The 13,767-nt window shown below is 38.9% G+C and overlaps 1 protein-coding gene across 1 annotated transcript; it reads right to left on the minus strand.

Annotated features, from left to right (window-relative positions):
* Window positions 1-457: 457 nt before the first annotated feature.
* Window positions 458-13,701, minus strand: MRPS36 (mitochondrial ribosomal protein S36). Its single transcript, XM_044267792.1, has 4 exons — window positions 13,597-13,701; window positions 3,295-3,358; window positions 1,933-2,120; window positions 458-1,413 (listed from the first exon to the last, which is right to left on the minus strand). The coding sequence occupies exons 1-4, from the start codon at window positions 13,636-13,638 to the stop codon at window positions 1,396-1,398; spliced, it is 312 nt and encodes a 103-aa protein (XP_044123727.1). The 5' UTR covers window positions 13,639-13,701; the 3' UTR covers window positions 458-1,395.
* Window positions 13,702-13,767: the final 66 nt, after the last annotated feature.

Raw genomic sequence — 13,767 nt, forward strand, 5'->3', positions numbered from 1 at the left:
ATTCAACTTGGGCAACATTTATACTGGTCACAACAGAGAACTCATAGGAGAAGCAGATAAACTATGGAATAGCAAAAAGACAAACAAAAAAATAACAAAAGAAACAAAAAAAACAAAGCTTAGTCTACAGGTAAATGAGCAATACTCTCAACAACAATTCAACTCTAATACCCATGAGCTACCCTTACCATTAGGAATGACTGGGACACCTGGGTGGCTCAGTTGGTTAAGCAGCTGCCTTCGCCTCAGGTCATGATCCCAGAGTCCTGGGATCGAGTCCCACATCGGGCTCCTTGCTCGGCAGGGAGCCTGCTTCTCCCTCTGCCTCTGCCTGCCACTCTGTCTGCCTGTGCTCGCTCGCTCTCTCTCCCTCTGTCTCTGACAAATAAATAAATAAAAAATCTTTAAAAAAAAAAAAAAAAAGGAATGACTTCCTTAAAGCATATTCTAGAAATCATTCAAGGTATGGAAGAAAATTTATTTAGCTTTGTGAGGCTTTACTTTCACAATAATACATGCCCTTGGCACTCTAAGACCCTATTAAAATTTCATAAATTGCCTTAATAAGGCAAATATTTAGGTTGATTTTATGAGACTTTCAGACATTTAAGTTTGAGAAAGTTAGTGGTTTTCAGAATTTGCACATATGATGACAATCAAAACAGTAAAAGTAATCAAAGAATGAGACTTTCTTAACAGCCCTAATAATACAGTAAGTTGCAATGTCTAATCAAACATCTATTCCTAGGTTTATATTTATTTTGATCCCATATTTTCCATTTTAAACTCTGGCACTTTCTTCTGAATATAGGTTACAAATAATCTTTTGTCTTAACTCCCAGTTTTAATACCACAAAGTCACCTGTTTTACCTTGACTATATTTTTATTACTTAGTGTAGGATATGCTTTTTAATCTAGTTATACTCCAGTAACTCTGTGAATGAAAAAATGTTAGGAAAACTAAGAACAAATAATGGAGTAATTCTTTCAGCTTTCATTGATCCTCATCCAATTTCAGGAAAATCACTTCCCCAAGCAGCAATTCTCTCTGATAAAAACCTGTGATAGTTTACTAGATACTGTGTACTTTTAATAGCTCCAACACTGGAAATACTTGATAACTGAGAGTAAATTAATAGGCTAACATTTAAAAATGTATACTTTAATAAGCATATAAACAATTAGGTAAGCTTTTGCAGAAGCTGACCAAGATACATATATTAGAAGATACAACTGTCCATCTAAATTTTCTATATTTCATTTTTTTTCTTTTTGCAGAGTATTCAAGTTGTTTGCTATATAATTTCTCATGTGCCATTTTGGATTTTTGGACAGTCTTTATTGTAAAGACTATTTTTTTGTCTGATGACAAATAGCAGCCACACTGTCAGTGATTATTCCGGACCTCCACGCTGAAAAGGAAAAAACAAAGCAAAAAATTAGGTGTTAAATTTACAGAAGAAATGTTTTCATGGTCACTTTACAAATTTACACAACTTTAAGCAAATGACCTTTAGGGTTTAAAAAAACAATTTCAATTTTTCATTTCTCTTAGGCACTCCTATCAATGTTATAAACAATTTCTGATCTGGAAAGGACTCAAGGTTGACCCTGATTGGTGGGTCTCAAATTTCTTGGTCTCAGCAGCCCTTCACACTGAAAAGTTACCAAGGACTCTATTGAGCTTCTTTCATGTATTACGGTTATTACTACTTTCCATATTATACTTCCACACATATATCCCTTCATGTATCTCTACTGAGGGCTTGTACATGGTTTACTTCTCATAGTCCGGGCCTGACTATCTTGGTCTTAGTTATTGACCCACCATGACAAGGTGATGGAAGAGCAAGAAAATCAGCCTATGAAATTCCAAAAGCCAAAAATGTTCATGTGTTTTGATAGTACTAAAATAAAGAGCAATGGCATACTTGGATAAATTCAATTTCTTCTTGAGATACAAGTTTCCTTCTGTATTTCTGAGGTAATGTTTTTATTATTTCTGCAGTATCCGGTGGACCCTGATGCATCAGCAAATCTGGTGATTTACTTCCTTTAGAATGCTGTGAAATTGAAGAAGAGTGAGATGGTAGTCCTGCTGATCTCAAAACTTCTGATACTGAAAAAAAATATATAATTAGAGAAATAAATTGTTCAGGTATCTTAAAATACTATTTTGAGTTATCTATTATTGAGTAAGCAAGTCATTCTTCAAGTGCTAAGTGTAATTCTAACAGGTATTACTGAGTAACTTAGTTGGGTAAAGTTCATTTTAAATAAGGAGGTAGCCTTAAGCGAATGAACTACTAAAACAAGTTTGTAAAATAATAAAACTTCTCGGTAATGGAGTTCAACCCATATAGATAATCTCATAACCTGAATTTTGTCAAATGCTGGCATTTATAGTTAAAAATATCCCTATAAGGGGTGCCTGGATGGTTCAGTTGGTTAAGCAATTGCCTTTGGCTCAGGTCATGATCCCAGGGGCCTGGGATCCCTGCACAGTGGGAAGCATGCTTCTCCCTCTCCCACTCCCCCACTTGTGATCTCTGACAAATAAATAAAATCTTTAAAATATATATATAGATAGATATACACAGATATACATAGATACATATCTATATATAGAGATATATATATATCCTTTATAAAACTTGTTAAGCTCCTCCCTGAATTGAAGATCAAATATCTTATAATAAAAACAGGGACAAGAATAATGATTACTGAGTAATGTATAGAGTTGTTGAATCACTATATTGGGCACTATAAATTAACTCTACTGGAATTAAAAAAAAACAACAGGGACAAAGGACTGGGTAAAATGGACAGAAAAGAGGAGAACAACGTGTTCAGAATCTTGAGTTACTTTATAGGCAATGATTGCTCAGGGCTAAGGCAGTCTTCATCTATTGAGTGAATGAGTAAATGAGTGAATGAAAGAAAAGAAGGTCAATTGGGAGAAAAATATAGGAATGGCTACTGTTCCTCACAATCTCTCCAATGTAAGCATGGGATAGTCTTTTCAAGGACAGAAGAAAGGAAAGAACAAAAATTTCCCTATATAAAATCAATATCCTTAAAAATTCAGAGACATTTCTGTTGAGTCACCACCTTTTTAAATGGAGGTAATATGAAGTTAATTTCTACTTGCATAAAACCTAGCAGACCACTGTGATCTAAGCTACAATGGTCTCATAGATTTTAAAATGAGTAAGAATACCTATAATAGCATATTCATATATAAAAATGCTTGTACATATATATGTATTTTAAAAATTTGAAGTGTAACTTACCATTAGGTTTAGGATTGTCTCTTCTGTCAGGGAATCTTATTAATGGAGTATGTGGCTTGACTACCTAAAGGAAAAATTAAAATACATGGAAAAAAAGATGAAGCACTAAAACTATTAACTATAAAAGAAACCACCTACTGAGCTTCACAGATACCTTTGTTAAAATAAACTTAGTATTTCACAGCAACTTTAAATCTTACTATTTTACTCTTCCCCAACCAGGAGAGCTGGTCTATAAACTATTAATTTATCTTATCTGCTCTTCATAGTAACTTTGGACTTTACACTTAACTTGTATTTTACTATACTTTATATTATTTATTTTATACTTTATATTTATACTTTACTTATATTTTACTATACTACCAACTGACCTCCAAAACAACCCTATGGAGGCACCTGGGTGGCTTAGCTGGTTCAACTGCCTTCGGCCCAGGTCATGATCCCAGAGTCCCGGGATCAAGTACCACATCGGGCTCCCAGCTCCGCAGGGAGTCCGCTTCTCCCTCTGACCTTCTCCCCTCTCATGCTCTCTCTTACTTGCTCTCTCTCTCAAATAAATAAATAAAATCTTTAAAAAAAAACAACCCTATGAAATAGATGACAAAGATCTTATGTTGCTGACATGTATTGCCCTGCTGCCTGCTAAGAATTTGAAGTTTCCTGACTTGTATTGAGTTTGTTTTCCTATGTCAATATCTAGCAGTGTAAAATAGGGTAAAAAGCATACTAAAAATTAGGTCATTAAGAAAATACTTTTTCAGGGATGCCTGGGTGGCTCAGTTGGTTAAGCAGCTGCCTTTGGCTCAGGTCATGATCTCAGCGTCCTGGGATCGAGTCCCACATCGGGCTCCTTGCTCGGCAGGGAGCCTGCTTCTCCCTCTGCCTCTGCCTGCCTCTCTGTCTGCCTGTGCTCGCGCTCTCTCCCTCTCTCTCTGACAAATAAATAAATAAAATCTTTAAAAAAAAACACAACTTTTTCTGGGATGCCTGGGTGGTTCAGTCGGTTAAGCATCTGCCTTCAGCTCAGGTCATGATCCCAGGGTTCATGAATCCAGTTCCGCCTTGGACTCCGTGCTCAGTGGGGAGACTGCTTCTCCCTTTGCCCCCCATGCCCCTGCCTGTGCTCTCACTGTCTCTCTGACAAATAAATAAAATTTTTAAAAGAAAGTATTTTTTCAAAATTACAAAAGTAACACATGTTCTGTGTAAAATAATTGGAAGAAATGGAAAAAAGCACAAATAAGAAAACACTGTCTATAATTCCCAAGCCCACAAAGAACAATTTAAACATTTTGTTAGCGCTTTTGGTCTGAGGGCTATACCCACGGTAATATATATTTTTAGAATATTGTTTTTATAATATATTTGCAGAGTATTACTGTTTTATCCCTAGAATTCCAGATAATGCTATAGAGGAACTTAAATGGATCTTTCAATGTTAAATTTTCTGAACACACAATGCTAAGACTCTAATGAACAGTACTATTTGCATCTAAAGTAATCTCTGAGTTGCTCTGTAACTAGTGATAGTGAGATATGTTTATCTGCAAAATACTGTATATATGTAGTACATATTAGTTTATATGAGTACAGAAGTAAATAGGTTCGTTGGGACCAGCCTGAAACCACCACAACTGTGCTGCTGTAAGAAAATGCTAGAATAGAGTTGTCTCCCACAGTATAAGGGTACACACAAGTCTTTCATGCTAAAAAACGATGAGTCTAATGTAACATTGTGTGTCAATTGTACTTAAATAAAATAAAATTTTTTTAAAGACTTTAATTATTTATTTGACAGAGATCACAAGCAGGCAGAGAGGTAAGCAGAGGCAGGCCCCCCACTGAGCAGAATGACCGAAGTGGGGCTCGATCCCTGGACCCTGAGATCATGACCCGAGCCGAAGGCAGAGGCTTAACCCACTGCACCACCCAGGTGCCCCCCCTTAAATAAAAAATTTTTAAAAAACCAATTATCCCTCTAGTGACTATTTTTCCTTTTCATAGCCAAGCTTCCTGAAGTAATGTTTTATCCATCCATTTTCAATACCCTATTTAAAAGTTTTAAACATGTTCAACAGCTTTCAAGATAAACTTCAAACTTAGATTTGTCATTCACAGGCCCATCCTGATTTGGCATCTACTTACCTCTCAAGCCTCAATCCCCACCACTGCCTTATATACATTATTTTTTTTAAGAGATTTTATTTATTTATTTGACAGAGAGAGAGAGATCACAAGCAAGCAGAGAGGCAGGCGGGGGTAGGGGAAGCAGGCTCCCTGCTGAGCAGAGAGCCTGATGTGGGGCTCAATCCCAGGACCCTGAAATCATGACCGAGCCAAACGCAGAGGCTTAACCCACTGAGCCACCCAGGCGCCCCTGCCTTATATACCTTTTATTGCAGGTTATTCTGAAGTACTTTTCTGTTCCCTATTCATCATGCCATTTCATCCCATTCAATCCACAGCTTGTGTTCCATGCCAGGAAATCTATCCTCAGTCCTGTCCTGCTTCCATTTTTCAGTCAGTGCTTTCATCTGTTTATTAATTTTTTTTAAGTTTTAAGATTTATCTATTTGAGAGAGAGCAAAGGGGAGTGAAAGAGAGAGAGCATGAACAAGGAGACAAGGAGAGGGAGGAGAAGCAGACTCCTGGCTGAGAAGGACGCCTGACACAGGGTTCGATCCCAAGACCCTGGTATCATGACCTGAGCTGAAGGCAAACACCTAACAGACTGAGCCACCCAGGTGTCCCTCATTTGTTGATCTGTTAAAACAATCAAATATCACTTCCCTCTAAAAAGCTTTCCTGATTTTAAAAGTGTGATTTTAAAACTCCTCCTCTGGGTTTCCATGGCACCTGTGCCAGTATATCTGTGGGACAGATTCCTAGGAAAGAGACTGCTGAGTCAAAAGAGAAAAAAGCCAATCTTGAGAGGTACTGGTAGATTTTCTTTCACAGAGTTTATACTGTTTTACATTCCCATATTGGATCCTAGAGTGACCAATGAGTGCCTGCTTACACACAGCCTTCACAACAGACTTGTGTTATCTGACTTGTACATTTTTAATCAAATCTCAGTAAGGAAAAATGTTATCTCCATGTAGTTTTCACTTTCAGCTATCTTACCATAAGTAAGGCTGTTCATCTCTTCATATGGTTAAGAGCATTTTCATTTCTTTACCTGTGAAGATGATATTCACAGCTCTTGCCTATTTTTCTATGCTTATAAGTTCTTTATATAGTATGCTTATAAACTCTTTTTCTGTTGCAAATTTTTTACCTAGTTTTTTTTTAGTTGAATGGGTTTTATTTTTTTGGATGAGTAAACATAGCTTTTTTTTTTCCCCTTTCCAGTACAGCGCACATTATCAGTTTTTTCCCCTTAACACATCTTGATTTTTATTTTTAAAGATTTTATTTAGAGACGCCTGGGTGTCTCAGTGGATTAAAGCCTCTGCCTCCGGCTCAGGTAATGATCCCAGAGTCCTGGGATCGAGCCCCCCTATGGGGCTCTCTGCTCAGCAGGGAGCCTGCTTCCCCCTCTCTCTGCCTGCCTCTCTGCCTACTTGTGATCTGTCAAATAAATAAATAAAATCTTAAAAAAAAAGATCTTTTTTTTTTAAAAAAAGCAAGATTTTTTAAAATCTTTTTTTTTAAAAAAAAAATAAAATCTTTTTTTTTAAGATTTTATTTATTTATCTGACAGAGAGAGACACAGGCAGAGGAAACACAGGCAGGGGGAGTGGGAGAGGGAGAAGCAGGCTCTCCGCTGAGGAAGGAGCCTGATGCGGGGCTCCATCCCAGGACTCTGGGATCATGACCTGAGCCGAAGGTAGATGCTTAACAACTGAGCTACCCAGTACTCTGTATCTTGATTTTAAAGCATAGTTGGGTAAGTTTTCACTGTTCCAGTTATAAAGAAAGTCTTGTTTTCATTTGGTATTGCATGGTATTGTTTCTTTTAATTTTCAATTCTGAAGTAATTACGGAATCATAGGAAGTTGCAAAAAATGTACAGGGAAATTCCTGGTAACTTCATTCAGTTTCTACTACAGTAGTATCTTACATAACTACAGCACAATATCAAAACCAGGAAACCGACACTGGTACAGTCCATACATTTTATTTTAGATTTGGTCAGTTTTATATGTACTCATTTGTTCATGTATAATTCTTTGCAATTTTGGCTTCATTTTTTACATTAAGATATCATATCCCTTTGCAATTTATCACTTCCTCCCTAACTAACCCCTGGCAACCACTGATCTTTTTACTGTTTCCAGTTTTCTCTTCCAGAAGGTCACATATTTGGAATCATAAAGTAGTCTTTTCAGTTTCTTTCATTCAGTAACATGCATGTAAGTTTCCTCCATGTCTTTTCATGGCTTGACAGCAAATTCCTTTTTAGTGTTGGATAATATTCCATTGCCTGAATGTATCACAGTTTATGTATCTATTCACCTACTACTAAAGGATATCTTGGTTGCTTCCAAATTTTGACAATTATGAATAAAGCTGCTATAAATATCCATGTGCAGGTTTCTATGTAGATGTAAGTTTTCAACTCATTTGGGTAAACAGCAAAGTGCAATTTTTTTTTTTTTTAAAGATTCCATTTATTTATTTGACAGAGAGAGATCACAAGTAGGCAGAAAGGCAGGCAGAGAGAGAGAGAGGAGGAAGCAGGCTCCCCGCTGAGCAGAAAGCCCGATGCGGGACTCGATCCCCGGACGTGAGATCATGACCTGAGCCGAAGGCAGCGGCCCAACCCACTGAGCCACCCAGGTGCCCCAGCAAAGTGCAATTTTTTTATCATATAGTTAAAAGTATATCAAGTTTTTAAAGAAACTGCCAAACTGCCTTCCAAAGTGGCCGTACCATATTACATTCTCAGCAGGAGCGAATGACTGCCTAGTGCTCTACATCTTTGCCAGCATTTGGCAGTATCCACATTCTTCTGGATTTCGGCCACTCTAACAGGTATGAAGTTATATTTCTTTGCTGTTTTAATTCACAAATCCATGATGACATATGATACTGAGCACCTTTACATATGCCTGTGATCTGTCTTTGATGAGGAGTCTGTTCAGGGCTTTTGGCCATTTTGTTGTTGTTGTTTTTAAGTGGGCCCCGCAGCCCAGCACAGGGCTCAAACCCAAACTCAGGACCCTGTCAAGACCTGAGCTAAAATCAAGAGCCAGACATTTAATGGAATGAGCAACCAGGCACCCCACCCAATTTTAAATCAGGTTGTTTTCTTGTGTTAAGTTTTAAGAGTTTTTTTTTTTTTTAAGATTTTATTCATTTATTTGACAGACAGAGATCACAAGTAGGCAGAGAGGCTGGCAGAGAGAAAGGAGGAAGCAGGCTCCCCGCTGAGCAGAGAGCCCGATGTGGGGCTCGATCCCACGACCCTGGGATCATGACCTGAGCTGAAGGCAGAGGCTTTAACCCACTGAGCCACCCAGGTGCCCCCCCTTTTTTAAAAAGATTTTATTTATTTATTTGACAGAGATCACAAGTAGGCAGAAAGGCAGGCAGAGAGAGAGGAGGAAGCAGGCTCCCTGCTGAGCAGAAAGCCCGATGCAGGGCTTGATCAGGTCCTCTGATCTTGACCTGAGCCAAAGGCAGAGGCTTTAACCCACTGGGCCACCCAGGCGCCCCGAGTTTTTTTTTTTTTTTTAAGATTTTATTTATTTATTTGACAGAGAGAGAAATTACAAGTAAACAGAGAGGTGGGCAGAGAGAGGAAGAAGCAGGCTTCCCGCTGAGCAGAGAGCCGGATGTGGGGCTTGATCCTAGGACCCTGAGATCGTGACCTGAGCTGAAGGCAGAGGCTTAACCCATTGAGCCACCCAGGTGCCCTAAGTTTTAAGAGTTCTTTGTATAATCTGGATAATGGTCCTTTATTGGTTGTTTTTTCCAAGTATTTTCTCCCTGTCTGTAGCTTGTTATCTCACTAACTTAATTAACTCTCTTTTGTAGACAAGATTTTAATTTGAATGACATTCAGCTTATCAATTATTTTTTCATGTTATCATGTCTTTGGTGTTGTATCTAAAAAGTCACATATAGGGGCGTCTGGGTGGCTCAGTGGGTTAAAGCCTCTGCCTTTGGCTCAGGTCATGATCTCAAGGGCCCTGGGATCAAACCCCTCATCGGGCTCTCTGCTTAGCGGGGAGCCTGCTTCGCCCCCCACCCACGGCCTGCCTCTCTGCCTACTTGTCATCTCTCTCTGTCAAATAAATAAATAAAATATTAAAAACAAAAAAAAAAATCACATCTAGGGATGCCTGGGTGGCTCATTTCATTGCGCCTCTACCTTCAGTTCAGGTCATGAACTTAGGGTCCTGGGATCCAGTCCTACAGAGGGTTCCCTGTTCAGCAGGGAACCTGCTTCTCCTCCTGCCTCTGCCCTTCCCCCTGCTTATGCTCACATGCACGGACACTCACTTTCTCTCTGTCAAAATAAATAAAATCTTTAGAAAAATAAATTAAAAATTAAAAAATTCAGGCAAACCTAAGATCATCTACATTTTTTATGTTATTTTCTAGTTTTACAGTTTTACATTTTACATACAATTCTACGATCCATTTTGAGTCAATTTTTGTGAAGGGTATAAGGTCTGTGTCTAGATTCATTTTTTCCAAGTGAATATCCAGTTGTTCCACAACATTTATTGAAAAGACTATCTCTTCTCCATCTATTGTGTTTGCTCCTTTGTCACAGTTCAATTAAATAGCTTTTAATTTTTAATTTTTACCTTTCTAAGTCTCTTAGTTTGAGGTATGCCTCATATATAGCATAGCATTGGATAGGTATTTGCTAGCCAAGTTTAAAGTAATTTTTTTATAGGTTTTTTTTTTAAGATTTTATTTATTTATTTGACAGAGAGAGATGACAAGTAGGCAGAGAGGCAGGCAGAGAGAGAAAGAGGAAGGGAAGCAGGCTCCCTGCTGAGCAGAGAGCCCAACTCGGGGCTCAGGCTCGATCCCAGGACCCCGGAATCATGACCTGAGCCAAAGGCAGAGGCTTTAACCCCCTGAGCCACCCAGGCGCCCCAGATCATTTACATTTACAGATATAACTCACAAGTTTGGTATATTTTGTCATATCATTTTATGATTATTTAAATATAAATTCCTTTGTCGTATCTTTTTCTTTGCTTTCATTTGTGGTATTTTTTTTTAATTTGGAAAGAATTATAAATTATGCCTTTGTGCATTTATATTTACATTACTACCTTTACATAATACCCTTAATGGCCACCTTCTGAGATACTACCCATTGGTACATTACTATGAGAAAGAATGAAAGCAGGTGATAGTGATCTCTTCTCTGCTTTCCTTCCCATCTTTTACTACCAGTTAATAACCAGGGGCAGGTGTATTCCAGCTTTTGTATACTCTCCCCCTTATTCCTCCATTTTAAAAGTTGAATTAGAACTATACTGTCAGAACAATAGTATTACCAACAAGTCTTTCACCGTATCTTCATTATTTAGTCTTGTTCTTACAGTCACATAATTCAATGTTCATATCCATTTCCTATGCTGAAACAACTCTGAGTACAACTAAGTATTCCTCAGTTGTCTTTCATTCTCTGGGAGATCTAGAAGGAAGGGCTGCAGGGAACAATATTCCCTGAGTTAGTGAAGGTGTAGAAGGGTTTTTAGCTTTCACAACTTGAAGGTCAATGTAGCTAGATACATCTCTGGTTAATATTTTCCATCCTTAACTACCTTATATGTTATCCGAATGTCCTCCTTTATGAACTACTATTGTTGTAAACTCTGATAACTTTCATTCTCTTTTAAGTGCTTGGTCTTGTAGCCTGGATCACCCAAATTTTTTCTTTTTCTCCTTTAAAATCTAAAGATTCCAGGGGCTCCTGGGTGGTTTAGTCAGTGGGGCATCCAACTCTTGGTTTCAGCTCGTCATGACCTCAGGGTCCTGAGATCCAGCCCTGTGTGCATCAGGCTCTTGGCTCCGTGGTAAGTCAACTTGTCTCCCTCTCTCTCTCTGCCTTCCCACCCCCATCCCTATGTGCTTACACACATGTGCTCCCTCTCTCTCAAATACATAAATCTTAAAAAAAAAAAAAACCCAAACCAAACCTCAAGATTCTACTAGAATATACCCATTAGTCAACTACAGTTGGTTAATTCTCTCAAGTCTAAGGTATAGTTTTAAGTCTTTTATTTTATTTTTTTAAAGATTTTATTTAAGTCTTCTTTTATATCAGGCAAGTTTTATTAAGTTATACATATTGAGACTTGTTCTATTTGCTTTTACTATTTCAGAGACTATTTATTATGCAAAAGTTGCATCTTCCTGTTTTTATCTACTTCTGTGACTTCCTTTGAATTGGTCTAGTCTTTTCATTTTTCTGTGATTTTTTTTTTCCTTTTCCTCTTTTCATGCACTATTTCCTTTAACAAAACTTCTGAGTTGCCTATTTACCTTTATATTCCTTCTACTTTAGTATTTACTTCTGGAAAGTTCTTTTAATTCTTCACTGAGTTCAGAGCTATATTGTCCCTAAAATCTAACCTCAACCACAACCTTTTAGTGTATAACTCTTCTCTGTTACTTTCCACTCTAAGCTTCATCAAACCCTACATTTCCTTGATTGTTCCTTTTCCAGTCAACTGGTTCCACCATGACTTTACCTCCTTTCTTTTCTAGCCTAGGACCCAGGGACCATTCAATATTCTATTACCAGCACTCTCATCCTCCTTCCTGGAGGTGTATCTTCACCTCACTTGTAAATCTCAAACCCTGAATTAATCCAACTACCCTTCTTCCCATGTTTCATGCAGCCAAAATGATTTTGTAAATGATAAATTTTCACCTTGTTGCTTACATTAGTCCAAATATATCAAATATATATGCTTGCCATTCCATCATTTTTATATGTCTTCTTGTAGATATATATAGTCATTTCTCTTAGGTATAAACCTAGGAGTAAAATTACTAGGTTACAGGGTAGGTATGTTTAATTACTAGCGACTGACAAAACAGATTTCCAAAGTGGCCATATGAATTATAATTCTACCAGCAACAGTGAGGGTTTCCGGTGCTTCACAATATCATCTCTTGGTATTGCCAGTTCTTAAAATTTTAATAACTTTAGTAGATGCAGTGGCACTTCCTGGCTTTAATTTGTATTTTCCTGGCAAGAATTAAGTAGAACATTTTTTCCCATGCTTATTGCTCATTTTTATATCTTCTTTTGTGCAGTTTCAAGTTTTTAACCCATTTATAAATTGAACTATATATTATGGATATGTATGGTTATACATTATGGGTACCAGTCCTTTGTCAGAGGTTCTCCTTGTCCTCACAGAATCTTTAATTAGTTAATGCTCAGTATCTACCTACTGAATAAGTGAGGATCATTCCTTGCAATGGATCTAGGCTGGGATCTAGGATTATCTTTCAAACCGAAACAAGGAAACAGGCTGTGTAAAACCACCACAAATGTGCAGGTTGTGTCCCTTTATATATTAACTTTACCCCTCCTATTTAATTTAGCCATCACTGCTGGAGAAGCAAATACAAAAGCTATCAGGAGTTTGTAATTGATGTGTGGATTAACAAAGTTCCTCTAAGCTACCAATTTAAACTCAAGGGGAAAAAAGCTTGACAACCGAAGGCCTGGAAAGCACCAACCATACATGTTTTAATGCATGTAAAACATTACAGATAAACTTAAATAATATCTTTCCCCCTTTCAATTCCCCCCACCCAGCCAGTAACTAGATGCTGGGATTGGTGGGGGAGGACAAGCCCGGGGTGAGTTCGCAGCTCACAGGCCAGTTCTCAGGCTATTCCCAAGACCTTGAAGGGACACCGGGTCAGATACAAGGTTCGCTTCCTTCCACTCGCCGTTACCGCCTTCCTTACGATTGGCTCATCCCGGGACATCACAGACGATGCTAAACGTCGATTGGCCAGACTACTGCCAGGGCAGCCTAGCCCGCTGACTCCTAAGAGGGCTACGGAGGTCCTGGCAGAGTATCGTCCGGGGACGGCGCAGCTGTTCTGCGCCTACCTGCTGATACACTGCAGTCCTGCAGCATGGCTGGAAGCCTCAGCTATAGTCCCGGCTCACTGCCCAACCCAGTGGGCTCAAGGTCCAATTCTCACACATACCCCCCGGCCGCGTCGCTGGCGCTACCCAAGGCCGCGGTGACGGCGCAGCCTCCGCCACCGCCTTGTCTCCCCAACGCCTTTACTATAATCAGCAGTGTCCCTACCACCCACGGTGCGAAAAAGCGACAAAAATTTCCTTACCTGAACGACCCTGCTGGCAGACGCCATCTTGCTGCCCATCATGACCCCGGGATGGGGCGGCTTCCGGGGCGCTAGCTAGGCGCAGAGAGAACAGGGCAGCTGGGGGCGGGCCCTGCCTGTGGCGTCATGGAGGAGGGACTAGCTGGCGATCCGGTGGGATCGTTCTCCACC

Source organism: Neovison vison, chromosome 1 (assembly GCF_020171115.1).
Source record: "Neovison vison isolate M4711 chromosome 1, ASM_NN_V1, whole genome shotgun sequence".
Classification (NCBI taxonomy): Eukaryota; Metazoa; Chordata; class Mammalia; order Carnivora; family Mustelidae; genus Neogale; species Neogale vison.

Excerpts from the sequence above, each read along its gene's own strand:
- MRPS36 (XM_044267792.1), bottom strand. The coding sequence starts at position 13,638 with ATGATGGGCAGCAAGATGGCGTCTGCCAGCAGGGTCGTTCAG. Across the intron at positions 3,359-13,596 it reads CTGCCAGCAGGGTCGTTCAG|GTAGTCAAGCCACATACTCC; the intron begins GTAAGGAAATTT and ends TTTTTCCTTTAG. Across the intron at positions 2,121-3,294 it reads AGACAATCCTAAACCTAATG|TATCAGAAGTTTTGAGATCA; the intron begins GTAAGTTACACT and ends ATTTTTTTTCAG.